The following is an 18,057-nucleotide window of genomic DNA, read 5'->3' as shown; positions in this document are numbered from 1 at the left end:
AAAATGCACTCCAAAGACCGATGGTTCCCATCACCCCGCCATCATGTCATGATGGAATGGCATGAAATGTAAAAGCTCATTCTCAAGGAGGGACTCTGACTCAACAAAAGCTGCTCTGGTAAAGGCCCAGTGATCTGAGATGACACAGATCCTCATTTAAATAACAGGAGATGTGGTTTTTGATCAAAGATCACTTTGCTAATCTGATGAAAACATCGAGGCTGCTAAATGGTAGGGGTTAATGAAAGGTGGGGTGCCAAGGGGCAAGAGGGCAACCCAGTCTGAATTCCAGCCAGACTGCAACAGAAATTACATATGCATGACTGAGTCATTTCCTGGCAGAATGTACAAAGCCAGAGAGGGTAGTTCCTGTGAGTACAGCCTTACTTCTGCAGTAAGGTTTTAAAAATAAGCACCAAAAATAAGTCTTCCCTTTAGACAAATTTCAGCATCAGCAAAGATCAAAATGCTAATTTATGGAAATTATTATTTCTGGCAAGAGTACAAAGATGGCTTATATGTCCCCAGAAGGAAAGAGTCAATGCATTGTTTAATTTTTTTATTGTCGTAACATTTTGTTTTGAACATCAAACACTGCATCAAAATATGAGCCATTCATTTTAAGACAACTGTCTTTACCATAACTAAGAGTACTGTACTGATGTTTACAATTAATTTTTGACAACTTAAAAGTTATTAGTGGCATTGCTGTTTAATAATCAAATACTTTATCAGAGGCTGAACATAATTATTAAATTAAAAGAGCAAAGTTCCCCCCTCCCCCTTTCTTACCTTCAAAGCAAACCGAAAAAAGCAGTTTTCACCTGGAAGAGCACTCATTTTAACTAATACCTAACCAGTTTTATTAAACCCCAAATGCTCTATTTAAAAAAAAAAAAAAGGCAGGGGAAACAAAGCTTTGCAGATGGTGAATACGATGACACTTGTAAAACTCCCTGGAAGAATCTGTTTTCGCCAACTTGCAAAAAGAAGAGGAGCTTCCTTTTTCCTAACCGTTTCTTCTTGAAAAGGTCTTGCCTGCACACCTTCAGGGGCAAACAGCAGCAGGGCTGTGTGCACAGGCCCGGGGCCAGGCGGGCCGCTGGGGGCAGACGTGCTCTCCAGTCACTGTCAGCTTGCTTCCTCAGCCGTGCTGCCCAGGACTTTAGGACGTCTCATTGGTTGTTCCCTTTTCCAACTGAAATTATGAAATGTTCTTAAGCACAGCAAAACAGTCCTCGAATAAGGGTTCAGTCTGCCTGCTCCAGGTCTGTCAAGCCCCTCACACACCACACCAGCACACGCCTCAACACAGGGACATGAAAGCAAATACTAACGACAGACTGAACTGGAAAGGGGTAAAGGGGCTCTGTCACCCATGGAGTGGCCGACTGACTGACTCAGTAGAGCCCCATCTGCCTGCAACCTCACCCACCACTGAGGCCAGCCTAGGGTGATGCTTCAATTCACCATCCTAAGGTTTGTGTACAAACACACTCGAGAGCATCTCTCTTTCACAGAAAGAACAATGTCATTTGTACCAAATGGCAATGGATTTTCAGCACAAACTAATACGTTCATAACACTACAGCAAAAGTAATCATCTACTTTCAGCAACAGGGACTCCTTTAAACAAGGAAAGAGACTCACATTAATTAGCCTATGTACCCACTGGATCAATCTGCAGCAACAAAGTCTAGTGCTAGACACTGGGACAGAGGGACCAGATGTCCTCAACCTTGCCCCAGAGATCCAGGCCCTAGGGTGCACCCTCTGAGAAAGCCCCTGTGTCCAAAGAGGAGAGCTTGTCAGGAAAAAGAAACAAACCAGTCAAATACTCTCAACAATAACCAAAAAGAACTAAGAAAGATGTGAATTAAGCTTTTGCGTACCACATATATGCAAATTCCCACTGAGCTGGAGAGAGGCACATGCAGCTCCTGCTCTTCCTGTAAATCAAAGGTGGCTGAGGGGCCACGCTGACGGTGCCTATGACATCGAGGAGCTGCATGGCTGCTCTACTGCAACTGTAATTCCCTAGCTGGGCAGAATGTCATAGGAACATAACCTAGTTTCCCTAACCTTGTTTTGTACAGAAACAAACTCACTGAGCAACTAGTCCTTGGCAACTATGTAGGGGGGAATATTTGCCCTGGAGAAAGCTTGTGCAGCCCCTCTGTGAACATTCTGCCACTGAGAACCAGGTTCAACATTGTCTCTGCATCCAACAGCACTGGGCCACTGGCTGGAATCAGCCAGGATTCTGAACTCTCCAATCTGGAAAAATAACTACCCCTTTACTCAAACTTCAGATCAGTATTAATTTGGATGAGGCAAACTAAAACAAAAAGATGTCTCCAACACAACAGCAGAGGCAGGAAAATCTGGAAAGAAAACCCTTTCAGGATGACGTCTGTGTCTCACCTCCTGCACATACCCAGGGAGGAGTAAGACACGGGGCTGTTGCTGGTTCCCTGAAAGTCTGCTAATGGTGCTCTTGCTGTTAATACCGCAGACACTGTCAACACCCAGAAACACTCAGAAGGACTTTCAGTACACGCCCTTCCCTGCTGACGTGAGCTTATCACAAGTCAGTAAATGAAGCGGTGATGTATACTTTAGTGACAATGCATGGGTACCCTGCAAGTCCCCATGAAATCTCATGGTGCAGCCTCTGCATGGCAGACCACAGGAGTCCCCTGGCTAATGGCAGAGGCAGAATGGTGGGCTCAGGACACTGCAGAGGGCAGATCGCTCCAGAGGCAACTCCAAAAACGCACTGACACGCTTCCTACCAGCTTCTATGGGGTTGTAACTGTAAGTGCCAGAGCCGATCCCTGCTGGCAGTGACCTTTACACAAGCTCCCCTGTGCTCCCCTAACAGATCGGAAGCACCAAATTCTGGGAATCCTGTTCCCAAAGCAAGACACCCAAAGGCCCACCTAAGCCAGGCAACAGGTAGAGACAGAAAAAAGGTCTACTCCCAAGGGCAAACACAAGTACACACCTGCGTCTCTGAGGCTTCCTTGAAAACAACTGTTATGGTTTTTGTTTGCTTTAAAACCCAACTTCCTGTTATTAGTATTTTTATTACAGACATCAAATATAGACATACAAGATCTGTTCTCCTGACTATGTCTAAGAAATAACTTAAAGGCCTCTCAGCATGGAGTAGTCACAGATGAAAAAATGATGACAGGAGGGGATATTCTCCCCTGGAGGCCCCCCCAGCTTGGCACACCTGAGCACCGTTGTTTCAGTGTGCAGCAAAGGAGGGGCCTGGAGAGGAGCTGTGTGCAGTTTCAGCCAGCATCACAAACTGGACTTGGGGCAGTTCAGTGGACCCTGACCCTCTGGAAAAAGCCCTGGTTACCGAGATAAACAATCCCAACTGCCCAATGGAAATGATAATACTTCGTATAATGTTTTGGTCCACTCCTTTTTAGCTTTTTTCCTTTCATATTATGCAACTGAAGGAGCAGCCAGCACATAACTCGGCAAAAAGCACATGTGAGGGCCTGTGTGTGATGGACCATAGGCCTCTAACCCAAGTCGAATCCTTCGCTCCTGCTTCCAGGTGCTGAGCAGTGGCCTAGGAAGGCGAAGGAGGTCAGCAGCGCCAGCTCCAGAAATCCTGTCCCTGCTTGGGTGAGCAGGTGTCCGGCCACCTTCCTTTGCCGTGAGGCGAGTAACTGCAGCCCCTTCACTACCAGAGATGCTGCCTCAGGCCAGGTCATCCAGGTCCACCTCAGGGATGGGGTCTCGCCAGTAGCAGAATGAGCTGAACTCTGGGCACGGAAAGGCAGAATTCTGTTCCTTATCGAGGAGTGGGAACACATGCTCCACAAGTTCACTCAGCCTGTGATATCTAGGAGAAGGGATTGAGGAAGACACAAGCTGTTACTTAAAAACTGGTCAAAAGTACAAGATCATGGGTTACAAGGCCGGTTTTTCAGATTCCTCAGATGGGCAGGTTCAGAGGTGGGTCAGTCCTGCTGCAAGGCACAGACTTCCTGGGACACGTCTAGGAGAACCAGGGATGCCTTCAACAGCTATTCTGGAGGAGAAGACACCCAGAGGTTCATCCTCCAAGATGGGGCTGATCTTAGTGAACGTCTATCCCCATGTGCACACCCCCCTGCCTCCGCTTCCTGCAGGACACGGGGCCAAGACTTGGAGTTACACTTACGATGACTTGTTTCCTTTGGTCCTCTCTTGTATTAATTCACCCTTGGGATTCACGGTGAAAATCCTACAGTCTGGAACTCCAACTTGTGTGTATGCATAGACATCCTGCAGAAGTGATTCCAGGGAGAAAAGTTAGGAGATGCTTCTCCAGCTCCTTGTTGAGCCACAGCACTGCATAAAAAGAAGATTCTATGGAAAACATGTGGGGCTGGGCACAGGGCAGTCCTGCCACTGCCACTGAGCTTCAGATAAACCCAAACTAAGAAGAGTTGTGCCAAGTTCAACACATGGGAAGGTCAGAACCATGGGCAGCCAAGAAGGAGAAGCCAGTGGCCCTGGAGCAGGAAAAGGCCGGGAAGCAATGCCTTCTGCACGCCTGAGATTCGAGGGCCCCAGAGGATGAGAGGCAGGTGGGGGAGGTGATAAGGAAGAGTGAGCATTCAAACTGCGGTCTGGAGCAGGCCCAAGGACATGGCTAAGAGCCTCTCAGAACGTGAGTCAGAGCAGCCTGAGGAAATGGAACTGAAGCCCCAGGGCAGAGTAGGTGCCTTTGTTTATACAAATTCTGAGGCAATCTACAGGATTCTCACAATTGTTACAGGAATTTGGAACAGATCAAGTGAAAACCTGGAGAGCAGAAAGGACATTTTCTCTTGCTGACAAAACCTGCTGAAGAATGGCTAATGCCCTCTGAAGTCCATCTCTCTGAATTTCACCCCCATCAGAATCTGGAGCCGAGGAGACACTTACGTTTGGACGGTTTCCAAAGGCAGCATAGAAGGGCTGCTTGGACGGGGCAAACAGATTCTTGATATCATTTAGACACTCAATTTTGAACTTCTCTGGTTTCTTTTCTATCACTTCCCTAAGGAAAAAATACACCGATACAATCACCAAATTCAAAACGATGGTTTTCCCTAGTGCATGCGCCTAAATTTTTAAAAATATTCTGTGTCTGGTCCCTGGTTCCATCCCACATGCAGGGGCAGACAAGGGTGAACGCTGGGGAGGCACCTGTGGAAGGCAGAGAACAAGCTGCTGGGCGACAGCATCAGAGGGCCTCGGGGCAAGATGGTGCCCTGGTCGTTGACCCAGTGCAGGTAACCTCGGGTCATGTCGGCCATGCCGATGGCACGCGCAGAACAGTACAGAAACTTGTAGCCATTCCTGAAAGAAAACATAGCCTGTTTAGCTCATGTGTTTTTACTAAAGGAAGAAAAAACACTTTTCTATTTATTTTTAATTTATTTGAAAGACAGAGAGCTCTTCCATCTGCTGGCTCACTCCATAAAAGGGTATAATGGTCAAGGCTGGGCCAGATTGAAGCCAGGAGCTTACTGCGGGTCTTCCATGTGGGTGGCAGAGGCCCAAGCACTTGGGCCATCGTCTGCTGCTTTCCCAGGCACATGAGCAGGGAGCTAGATTGGAAGTAGAGCAGCCAGGACTCAAACTGGCACCCATAAGAGATGCCAGCATTGCAGGCAGTGGCTTAATCCATTATGCTACAACTCTGGCCCCTACTTTTCTTTCAACAGATGTAAATAATGTTTTCGGGACCAGTGCTGTGGTGTAGCAGGTAAAGCCGCTGCCTGCAGCACCGGCATCCCATACGGGCACCGATTTGAGTCCTGGCTGCTCCTCTTCTGATCCAGCTCTCTGTTTATGGCCTGGGAAAGCACTGGAAGATGGCCCTGGTTCTTGAGTCCTCGCACCCACTTGGGAGACCCGGAAGAAGCTCCTGGCTCCTGGCTTCAGATCAGCCCAGTTCTGGCCATTGTAGCCATTTGGGGAGTGAACCAGCGGATGGAACATCTCCCTCTACTTCTGCCTCTCTGTAACTCTGTCTTTCAAATAAATCAATCCTTTTTTTAAAAAAAAAATGCAGTTTCATGCTCTGCTAAATTCAAGAATTTAGAGGTAGCTGGTTAGGATTATCAAGATTTCACCTTTCCAACGAAAACAATGAAACTATGCAAACTAGAGATTATGCTAAATTTATAAATTCTGATACACTAAGCATCTAGCCTACAAGTCAGATTATAGAACAGACAAAAATTCTAGACTATCTCTTAACTATCTGCTGTAAATGAAAGAAACAATTTTATTTTATTTAAAAGGACAATTTACAGAATAAAACCCATTCCACAGACGTGGAGCAAAATTATTTTTGGGTAGCTGTCATATTCGTAATTTTAATATTATAGCCTTCTCACTATTGCTAAAGATGCTCTAGTTTTTTAAAAGATTTATTTATTTATTTGAAAGGCAGAGTTACAGAAAGAAGATGGAGAACCATGAATATGCTCTAATTTTTCAAATCAATTTTATTTGTAGCATTAGGATCCTACAAAAGCCTTAGATGGCAACGTATTCCCTCAAAGGGTACTGAGAGGGCTGGGGTTGTGGTGCAGCAGATAAAGCTGCTGCCTGTAACACTGGCATCCCATTATGGTTGCTGGTTCAAGTCCTGGCTGCTCCACTTCTGATTAAGCTCTCTCCACTAATGCTCCTGGGAAAGCAGTGGAAGATGGCCCAAGGGCTAGGGCCCCTACACCCATGTGGGAGACCTGGAAGAAGCTCCTGGCTCCTGGCTTTGGTATGGCCCAGCCCAGGCCATTGTGGCCATCTGGGGAATGAACCAGTGGATGTAAGACCTTGAAATCTTGATATCCCTCCCTCCTACTCTGCCTTTCAAATTAATTAATTTTTTTTAAAAAAAGGGATATTCAGAAAGGGATCACCCCATGAGTGAATTGCTTTCCCATGCATGCATGCAGTATCTACTCAAAGTATTACAGTTAAAAAATTTCAGGAAAGAGGAACTGGTGTTGTGGCTCAACAGATTAAGCTGCTGCCTGAAACACCAGCATCTGATATGAGTGCCAGTTGCTCTACAACTAATCCAGCTCCCTGATAATGCGCCTGAAAGCAGTAGAAGATGGCCCAAGTGTTTGGGCTCCTGCACCCACACTAGAGACCCAGAAAAAGTTCCAGGCTCCAAGCTTCATCTTGGCCCAGCTCAGTTGTTGTGGCCATTTGGGAAGTGAACCAGCAGATGGAAGATTTCTCTCTCTCTCTAACTCTGTAACTCTTCCCCCATCTTTGTAACTCTGCCTTTCAAACAAATGAATAAATCTTAAAAAAAAAAATTGTAAATCAACCAGGAATGAAAATCAACTTTCTTGATACACACACACACACACACATTAAAGATTTAGTTATTTATTTGAAAGGCAGAGTTACAGAGAGGCAGAGGAAGAGAGAGAGAGAGAGGTCTTCCATCTGATGGTTCACTCCCCAAATGGCTGTAAAGCCTGGAGCTGAGCCAATCTGAAGCCAGGAGCTTCTTCTGGATCTCCCATACAGGGGCAGAGGTCCAAGCACCTGGGTCATCTTCTACTGCTTTCCCAGGCCATAGCAGAGAGCCGGATTGAAGTGGAACAGCCAGGACTCGAACTGGAGCCCATATAAGGTATCAGCACTGCAGGCAGAGGCTTAGCATACTATGCCATGGTGCTGGCCTCAATATATGTATATGTATATCTATATCTATATCTAGATATCTACATCTATATAGATATCTAGATATAGATATATCTAAAAAGATTTATTTATGTGAAAGGCAGAGTCACAGATGTTCCATCTGCTGGTTCACTCCCCTGGGTTAGGTTGAGGCCAGAACCTAGAACTCCATCCAGGTCTCTCACATGCATGATAGGGAGCTAAATATTTGGGCCATTATTTGCTGCCTTCCCAAGTACGACAAAAGGAAGCAAGATTGGAAGCAGGGTAGCTGGGAGCTGAACTAGACTCTGATATGGGATGTGGACATCCTAAGCAGCAGTTTAACCCACTATGCCACAATGCCCACCCCTCTTGTTAAATTATATCTTAAAAAAAAAATTACGACTATCATTACTTGAGGTACCACAAAACATTTCTGGAAATATGGAATTTTTTTATTTTATTTTATTTTAATTTTTTTTGACAGGCAGAGTGGACAGTGAGAGAGAGACAGAGAGAAAGGTCTTCCTTTTTGCCGTTGGTTCACCCTCCAATGGCCGCCGCGGTAGGCGCGCTGCGGCCGGCGTACCGCGCCGATCCGATGGCAGGAGCCAGGTGCTTCTCCTGGTCTCCCATGGGGTGCAGGGCCCAAGCACTTGGGCCATCCTCCACTGCACTCCCTGGCCACAACAGAGAGCTGGCCTGGAAGAGGGGTAACCGGGACAGGATCGGTGCCCCAACCAGGACTAGAACCTGGTGTGCCGGCGCCGCAAGGCGGAGGATTAGCCTAGTGAGCCACGGCGCCGGCCTGGAAATACGGAATTTAAAAATAACTTTGACACAAAGATGCTGAAATCCCTGATAGTTTTTTTCAGAATACAGTTTCTGTGAACTTTTTTGAAGACCACTCATAGATATAGCTAGTGCTTAAAACTCATGGCAGTGTGAGAATTAGCTCAGATATCATCGTGCTGTAGAGCTAGACACACAAAGCTCCGGCTCCTAAGTGGTGGTTGCCACTTTTCTTTGTGTGAGGCTGTAAGGAAAGGGGTGGGAAGCAAGAGCAGGAATAGCTGGGCCATAAACATACAATGCATGTAGACTAACAAAAGATGCGATTTTTCTTTAATTATTAAATCACAACTCCAGCCCTCTAGAGCGAGGGGACACAGGAGGGGATACTTACTCATTGATGGAATGGTAGAGTTTCGCTATGCCCTGATGAGTCCAGTCTTTACCCAGCTGTGGAAGGATCTGTCCCAAAGCATCAGACCTAAAAAGAAGGTAGAAATAGGAATTCATAAAGCCGAGTGTTTTCCTGTTTGGTTGAATATCAGTTGCCAATAAACACTGTCTGGGGAGCAGTTGGTGGACACTCTACAAAACCAATTTCGTCACCCTTCCTGCTACTGAGAGGCAGCCTCCTGCAATGTACTTACTAAGGTGCTTCTAAAAGTGGAGTGACACAAAGACCAAATGTTCATTTTCAGAGATAATGCATCTTCTTCTCCTCCTCCCTAATCTCAAGTTTGTATTCTTTTAATGTCAGAATTTGGAGACCGAATAGCTTAATCTTTCCAAAAGTTATTTTTGTCCTAACTTTTATATGCCTCCACCCATCTTCCTTCATCTCTAGAATGAGTGTAGATGACATTAAGGATGTTGCATGGCATACAGTTTAAAAAGCACTCTTGGTTATGCCTGTGGGCTGGGTGCCCCAGGTGAAGACACCCACCCCCACCCTGCCCCAGTGTCTATCACTTCCTAAGCTCGGGCTTACTTGGTTATTGTTCCATCGATATCGGAAATGACAATCTTGTCATTCCAGTTCCAGAGGTAAATGGTGCCGGCACAGCGGCAGGTGCCTTGATACTGGGTAGTGATACTGAATACAACATCATTTGGGCCATTGTGGAGCTTCAGCTTTGCCTTTCATAAAGAGAATAGAGAGAAATCAGCTGAAAACAGTCTGGAGCAGAGTTTAAAAATTTACAATGACTGGTGTTTCAGGATTCCAACAACCGTAAGGCAGGAAGGTTCCTCTGGTGTTAGGATGCAGACTGACCTAGTGCTGAGTGTGCTCACAATGAGATGGGCTGAGGGAGCCACTGCTGAAACAGTCTTCTGGGATTCCAAGGACTTTCCTGGTCCCCCACAAAACAAACCTCTCTATTCTTCCTCCACACTGAGAATCACTGCCTAGACCACAGGCTCCTACTGGTAGCAGAAAATGGGTCAAAGTCAGGGGTGGAATTAATGGAAAAGGGAAATTATGCCTAAACATGATATTTTTCTACTGTTGTGGCTCTCAAGAGACACTCCATGGCTCATACTGGGTTGGCTATGGAAGATGTGTCAGGGAAACACATTAAAATAGGTTCCTCAGCTCACACCTAGGGAGTGAGAGAGCTCTGGTGGTGGAAGAACCCATGTCACAGGATCCCCAGGTGGCCTGAAAGTCAGAGACACTGTCCCCTATAGATGAGCATTTACATGACCACACACCATCTAGTGTAGATGAGTCATTTACATGACCACACACCATGTAGGCAGGGAACAAGAGGGAACAGAAGAGTAAGCACGTCCAATTAAACAGTTAGTGAAGTTCTACTGGATCCACATGGATCACAGAACACTCACGATCTGGTCAGAGGAGAGTCGGAGAGACTTCTTATATGAGGTTGTGCTGCCATGGCTCAGTGGCTCGGGGGGTATAGGGTCCACTTTAATAGATTCTTCGAGTTCCTGAGACCCCTCGTCACTTGATGAGTCGTCCTCAGCTGGCCTATTCAACATCAAACCAATTAGTGAAGAGGCAGTGGGATTTAATTGACAAGAACTCTTCATTTAGGGTCAAGAAAATAAAACACATCCTCAATCCTTTCTAGGAATGGGAAAAGCTGTTTGCTCCATCATTTCTCCATTGCTACAATTTCTTATGTCTAAATATTTGTATCATTAACTGAGAAGGCTACTGTCCCCTTCCCTTTCATAACTAGCACAGTTACTTTCTGGTTATGGTTATGATCTGACATTTTCTGCTATCCTCAGTGAATACTATGAGGTCTACTGACTCCTGCTGAAAAGGCTATTTATGCTTCAAAAGGTACAAATTCAAAAAAATATAATTGGTTTCACATGGCTAAGTGCCACATAATGTTTCAGTTTACCACAGACCACATATACAACAACAGTTCCATAAGATTATAATACAGCCTAGGTATGTAGGCAGCTACACTATCTAGGTTTGTGCAAGCACTCTGATTTCCCATTCAACAAAACCACCTAAGATGTATTTCTCAGAATGCATTCCTGTTGTTAAGCAACAAATGACTATACTGATTTTATATATTTTTAAAGATTTATTTTTGGGCTGGCACTGTGGTGCACATGGTTAAGCCTCTGCCTGCAGTGCTGGCATCCCATATGGGTGCTGGCTCGAGTCCTGGCTGCTCCACTTTTTTTTTTTTTTAGTGATTTTCTGGGACAGATATTCCCACTTTTTTTTTTTTTTAAGATTTATTTATTTATTTGAAAGGCAGAGTTACAAAGAGGCAGAGGCAGAGAGAGATCGAGATTTTCCATCTGCTGATTCATTCCCCAGATGGCTCCAACAACCGGAGCTGCACCGATCTGAAGCCAGGAGCTTCCTCCAGGTCTCCCACCCTGGCCATTTTCCACTGCTTTCCCAGGCCATCGCAGAGAACTGGATCGGAAGAGGAGCAGGTGGGACTCGAACTGGTGCCCATATGGGATGCTGGCACTGCAGGCAGTGGCTTTACCTGCTACGCCACAGCCCTGGCCCCTGCTCCACTTCTGATCCAGCTTTCTGCTAATGCACCTGGGAAAGCAGTGGAGGATGGCCCAAGTGCTCAGACCCCTGTACCCATGTGGGAGACCCACATGAAGCTCTTGGCTCCTGGTTTTTTAAAAAAAAAAAAGAAAAAAAAAAAAAGATTTATTTTTATTGACTTGAAAGGCAGGGGAATGGTGCATGACTCACTTGGCTAATCCTCCACCTGCTGCACCAGCATCCCATATGAGTGCCGGTTCTAGTCCCGGTTGCTCCTCTTCCAGTCCAGCTCTCTGCTGTGGCCTGGGAGGGCAGTGGAGGATGGCCCAGGAGCTTGGACTCCTGCACCCACATGGGACACCGGGAGAAGCTCCTGGCTCCGGATCGGTGCAATGGCGGCCATTTGCGGGGTGAGCCAACAGAGGGAGGACTTTTCTCTGTCTATAACTCTACCCGTCAAATAAAAAAAAAAAAGAAAGGCAGAGTTGACAGAAAGAGGGAGAAACAGGGAGAGAAAGGGAGAGAGGGAGAGGGGTGAGAGAGGGGGGAGAGAGGGAGGGAGAAGGGGAGGGAGAGAAAGGGAGAGAGAGAGAGAGCGAGCGAGAGCGAGAGAGTTATCTTCCATCCATTGGTTCACTTCCTAAGTGGTTACAATGGCCAGAGCTGGGCCAGGCCAAAGCCAGGAGCCTGGAACTACATCTGGTCTCTCTTCTGCTGCTTTCCCAGGAGCATCAGTAGACAGCTGTATCAGAAGTGAAGCAGCCAGGACTTGAATGGGTGCTCATACAGAATGCCAGGATCACAGACAGTGGCTTATCTCACTGCACCACAATGCTGGCCCCAGGCTAAACTGATTTTAAAAAAACTAGTAAAAAAAGATTTTATGCACTCCTACAAAGAAAATGGTACAAGGTAAGAAAAGAAACTAAGTTCATACAGAGTACTGCATTCAGGAGTTAGGGGTGGAGAAGAACTGGACTAGGGAATGTAAACAGATGGCAGCAATAAGAATGGGGCACACTGTATGGGAGCAACCCCTCAGGGGTGGCCAGCCCAAATGTCCAGAGGATACCTCTTCATCCAGGAAACAAAAGGCACCCAAACCAGCCCTTTACATTCTTTTTGTCTTTCCTTTGGACCTGACAGGAGGCAGAGGGAGCAGAGACCCCGGGATAGCATCTCTTTAAACGTCCCTCAGGATCCTTTCCCAAAGCCGTGCCTTTCTTAGACACCCAATTCCATGGTTTCACAGCGGGGACAAGGTATTCAGGGAGCAGTGACGAGCACATCTACATCCACCCCTTTCCCCCTATACACATACACACACACTTTTTTTTTTTTTTTTGAAAACCAGAAGCTGTCAACTACAAAGTGGAACAAAGTATTCAATGCCACATCTGTCTATAGACGACAACATTTCTGACTAAGAATTAAATAAAACCGCCAAAGCCAACTTAGTTGCAATAGCCACAGCAGGAGTAGCCCAAGAGCTATGAGCAGGCAGGAAGGTAAGGACACCCCCACCTGGCATTGACTGGCTCCTTGGTGTTTGATGGCAGGTCACTGGTAGGCAGTGCCTCAGATTTTCCCTCCTTGGCCTCTGGCAACTGAAACAGAAAGATGATAATGACACTGCGAAATGTTTTCCCCACAGACAAGCCAAAGTTCATCAGCAACCCTCTCAAAGAAAACTGCTTTCTGAGCACACAACTTAAAAATGCTTAAAAAAATAAATACTACTTTGAGCCTAAGGACAGAAATCTGAGATAGAAGTTGTGTGCTGCCACACAAAAAGCTATCCCTTCAAAGCCAGAGGTAAAAGACTTTAGAAAAGCAAGACTTCAAGGCACAAAATAAAATACAACTAGCCCAAACTAGTAAGATCCCTGGCAGACACACTGGGACTGCAAAATGGAAGTGACTGATATTTCTCTCTCTCCTCGGGAGTATAGCTCAGCACCTGCTTGAGAAAGGACTAGAAGGCAGCCTGGAGACTAAGCGGATATTGCACTTGAACTTAGTTCAGGCATGACTATCCTTTTGAGCTTTGAAAAACAAGCCAAAATCTCTAAATTCTCTTCCTCAGAAAGCTTTGGGAAACTAAAACTTGATTTTACCAGTAAAATGGCAATTTAAATATCTCTAGTATTGAGCTGTAGTAAAGGCTGGAGGTAATGTACATAAAGCAACCAGCATTGTACTTTTCACACTAACTGCACAAAAATGGTAACTGTTATTAAAAAATAGCACCCTATAGCATTTTCTGTAGTTCCAAAAAAGTTTCTTGAATAAAGGAAAGATTTATTTCTTTTCAGCCCATAGAAATGATTACCTCTAGATCTGTTACCTGTTTGGTCATGCTTTCTCTCTTACGCCAAAACCACCAGCGACCAGATTTTTTTGGCATCTTGTCTTTGACCCAGGACTCAACTGTGGCCTGGAAACAACCAGCTCAGGTTAGTTTGGTCTGTCGGTCACAGAGCATCTCACTATTTTCTACCATTAGCCTGTAGGATGGTGCCTTGTTCGGGAGAGTGAGTGATACTTGCATAGCTCCCAAAGTGACTTTAACACCTCTGAAAAGAAAGTGTCCTGCTTTCATGCAAGCATCACTTTTTGCCAGTTCTATGGTGTAAGGCAGGCAGTTTGGCCATCTAGGACCTGAGGGGATGGCAGGTAGGAAGTTCTCATTTCTCTGTCTTTGGAAAACATGGTTCTCTTAAGAGGACCAACTAGGCTCATAACATCTTGGTAGACAGATTAAAAACAAAATTTGAGGTTCCACATAACAGGTGTCTAAGCCACAATCTGACCTAACCACACTGATGTCAAGCTTCTGTAGGCTCTACCACCCTCTTCTTGCTGCTTCTTCCCACAGTGATAAAATTTTCCCCATCCATTCCATATTTAACTTATAATTAGTAAAATCTCTCAACTTTCATATACAATCAGAAACTGGTAAAAACACCTAATAAAAATGACAGGAAGAAGTGGCAGCCTAGTTAATCTGCTATATTTGGGGCATGAGATAACTTTAGAGGGCACATAGTTCTTATGATCTTTTATATTAAATATTAAACTTAAGATATTTCAGTTTAGTACCCAGTTCAGGAATACACATACACATGCATTTTTCTAACATTTTTCAAAGTACTCTATACTGTGGATACTTTCAAGAAAAAAACCAACGTGGATCACTTGCCTTAGGCAGACTCTTCTGGAATACTTGCAAGCTAAGAATCATGGGAGCAGCCAAAGCCCAATTATAGTAACTGTGGGAAATAAAAATTGTGCAAAACCATTATAGAAGGAAAGAGTGAGAGAGAAGGGAGCAGGTAGGGAGGGAGGAAGAGAAAGAAACAAAATATGCAATTTCACATCATATTAATTTGACATTAATTTTCAATAAAAAAGATGACCAGCTACATTTTTGTCATGTGAGTAATTTTTATTCAGGCCAAATGTCTCTGAATAAGGAAGCCTTAAAATCTATAAAACTGAGTAACATTTCAACATCTCATTCAGAACTGAAGTTGAGCTTCACTTTCACTTCAAAGTCATTAGTTAATTGGCTTGCTTATATGGCAAGTTTTAAACCAAGATAAACTTTTAAAAACAGCACTTGTAAAACACTACAAGAGTGTTTAATAATGAAGAAACTAAGAGTATTTACCGGTTATAGATCCTTATTACAAGGTTAGGATTGTCTATTAGTCCAGGGTTTTCTGCAAATTCATGGTAAGTAATGATATGCTCCATGAATTTTTCTGCAATGTAAAGTAATAAGCGATTAATTTGGTTAGAGATTACATAAATTCCTATATTAGATTATCACAATACTGCAGGAGTTTAGTAGACTAAAATAAAATAAGTTCTTTCTTTAAAAAGACACTTTTATTATTCCATCAAAAGCAAAATGTCTGATTTTTTTCTTTTTTTCCCGAACAAGAAAGAGCACTTCTTTTTTATTCTAACCCTCTTCTACTCATTCTTCCCCTAATTCAAAGATACAAACAGGCAAAAAGGGCACGCTACAGACTTTTAAGAAAACAGATTACAGATATGGCCAGTCAGCCAGCCACACACACAGATGTGGACAGAAGAGACACATACACACACAACTAATAAAGCTATAAATTCTATTCCCTTCACAGCCAGAGAAACTCTTTATAGACAGAGAATTGTGTAATGAGAAGTACTCATGGGGGTGAGGTTAAGTGCACAGCACATTGGAAAAAGACATAACAACTTATTTACAATTGCTCAGAGAAAAAAATAAACCCAGAATATGGCTCAGGGTCTGTCAAGAAATAAACCTCAAGTTCTTCCAGAGATAGAGGTTTTGCATGAATTTCTGTGCCTTGTCTCTAAACCTGCATTAAATAGATCTGGGCTAACAAAAATGTCTCATATGGATAATTTTTTTTTTGTTTTTGTATTTTTGACAGGCAGAGTGGACAGTGAGAGAGAGACAGAGAGAAAGGTCTTCCTTTGCCGTTGGTTCACCCTCCAATGGTCACCGTGGCCGGTGCACCACGCTGATCCGAAGCCAGGAGCCAGGTGCTTCTCCTGGTCTCCCATGCGGGTGCAGGGCCCAAGGACCTGGGCCATCCTCCACTGTACTCCCGGGCCACAGCAGAGAGCTGGACTGGAAGAGGGGCAGCCGGGACAGAATCCGGCGCCCCGACCGGGACTAGAACCTGGGGTGCCGGCACTGCAAGGCGGAGGATTAGCCTATTGAGCCACGGCGCTGGCCATATGGATAATTCTTTCAGAGGACACACACATTTACCTTCTTTTTTTTTTTTTTTTTTTTTTGACAGGCAGAGTGGATAGTGAGAGAGAGAGACAGAGAGAAAGGTCTTCCTTTTTGCCGTTGGTTCACCCTCCAATGGCTGCTGCGGCCGGCACACCGCGCTGATCCGAAGGCAGGAGCCAGGTGCTTCTCCTGGTCTCCCATGCGGGTGCAGGGCCCAAGCACTTGGGCCATCCTCCACTGCACTCCCGGGTCACAGCAGAGAGCTGGCCTGGAAGAGGGGCAACTGGGACAGAATCCGGCGCCCCAACCGGGACTAGAACCCGGTGTGCTGGCGCCGCAAGGCGGAGGATTAGCCTGTTAAGCCACGGCGCCGGCCGCACATTTACCTTCATTTCTGTTTCTGCTTCCTCCAATAACAAATAGTACCTAAGTTATCAATATTTAAAACGTAAGTATAAATTTTGTATAATTTTTTTCTTCTTATGTATTAAAAATATGTATTTATAACATTCCAAAATATATAGCCTACTGAGGATTTACAAAGATTATAAAAAGAATATGGTCTATTTAATTTTGCTCTTAGGAGGATTTAGTCATAACACACTCTTAATTTCTTGCAAAATATAAAGCAAACAGAATGAAGAGATGAAGAAGAAAAGAGGCCTGGTGAACATGTGTCCTGTGAACCCAAAAAGAAAAACTTCAGAACACAGTTCTAGGGCTCAGGCACCTGCTCTACCACATCACAACTTCAGTTCCTTTGATGGGGAGAGCAAACAAAAGGTGATGGTACTCATGGAAAGAAAACCTTTACTTGGAGGAAAATCAATCAAGGGCTACCAGCTAAATTGGGAAAACATAAACAAGAGTTTAGTTTGAAAGTAAAGTAAAACCAAAAGGCCAAAGAATTTCGGATGGTTGCATCCACAGGGTCAACCACAAAGGAGTGTCCTAAGTGTCTCTGTGAAGATCCTTCCTTGTGGGCCAACTCTCAAGCCTGAGACAGAAGTTACCCCATCTTTTGCCAGAAAGAACATTTACTCAGTGGACAACCAATTTCCTATAACTTCAGGGCCCTACCCTCATGTCTAAGGCCCAGTGCTTTCCAAGAGGGCAGCTGGGCCCAGTTCCACAAACATTCCAACAACTTTACAAATAAGAAAACCAACACAGTATGATCTGACCCCAGCTGTTAAGCAGCAGGCAGCTTGAGAAATCTCAACCTCTTAATTTGAAAGTAAAATCTCCAAGGTACTTTAAATATGGGGAAAAGGACCAGACATTACAAGGAGACACCTACTACCTGCAAAAGATCTCTAGAGGATTCAAACATTTTGAGCTGACTAAATACAAATTTGCAAAGTGACGACCAGTTCGTATTCTGGGGTAGAGGAAGAGCACTATTCCCTGGCATACCTTTGGAAATTTCTCCATTCTCAGTGAGGCCCCCACAAAGAGAGAGAGTGACATCAGGCAAGTCCATAGCAGAATCTGAGAGGCACTCAGTACCGCTATCCGCGGCAGCACTTCCCACAGACTGTGGGGACTGGGAGCCAGAGAGCGTGTCAGACTCGGGCCACTGCCTGGAGCCGGGGTCCAAGTCACTGTGGAAGTGGAAAGAAAACAGGGAAAGTATTTTGCTTTAATACAACCTCTTGCACTCCTAGTTTACTCCACAGTTTGTTGGGGGCTCAAATCAAATAACCCTATAAAATGCACAAACAGATCTATAATCAGATTGCAGCTTCTCTTACAGGGAGTGTTTAGAATTATCTCATAGATGATATTAGGGAGAAGCTTAATAGCACTATTA

At 44.9% G+C, this 18,057-nt stretch overlaps 1 protein-coding gene across 2 annotated transcripts in view; it reads right to left on the bottom strand.

Moving 5' to 3' along the window:
* Positions 1–544: 544 nt before the first annotated feature.
* Positions 545–18,057, bottom strand: part of LPIN2 (lipin 2) — a 102,457-nt gene continuing 84,944 nt past the window's right edge. For both annotated transcript variants that reach the window (XM_062201417.1, XM_062201416.1), the window contains exons 9-20: positions 17,661–17,848; positions 15,159–15,252; positions 14,688–14,757; positions 13,833–13,922; positions 13,010–13,092; positions 10,333–10,477; positions 9,473–9,621; positions 8,879–8,965; positions 5,203–5,355; positions 4,939–5,053; positions 4,190–4,293; positions 545–3,868 (exon numbers count right to left, since the gene is read on the bottom strand). In XM_062201417.1, the coding sequence (XP_062057401.1) occupies positions 3,724–3,868; positions 4,190–4,293; positions 4,939–5,053; positions 5,203–5,355; positions 8,879–8,965; positions 9,473–9,621; positions 10,333–10,477; positions 13,010–13,092; positions 13,833–13,922; positions 14,688–14,757; positions 15,159–15,252; positions 17,661–17,848 (1,423 nt within the window). In that variant the 3' untranslated portion in view covers positions 545–3,723. The remainder of the gene's footprint in view (positions 3,869–4,189; positions 4,294–4,938; positions 5,054–5,202; positions 5,356–8,878; positions 8,966–9,472; positions 9,622–10,332; positions 10,478–13,009; positions 13,093–13,832; positions 13,923–14,687; positions 14,758–15,158; positions 15,253–17,660; positions 17,849–18,057) is intronic.

Source organism: Lepus europaeus, chromosome 9 (genome assembly GCF_033115175.1).
Source record: "Lepus europaeus isolate LE1 chromosome 9, mLepTim1.pri, whole genome shotgun sequence".
Taxonomy (NCBI): Eukaryota; Metazoa; Chordata; class Mammalia; order Lagomorpha; family Leporidae; genus Lepus; species Lepus europaeus.
Note: the sequence above shows the minus strand (reverse complement) of the source record. Positions and strands in the feature narration are given on the sequence as shown.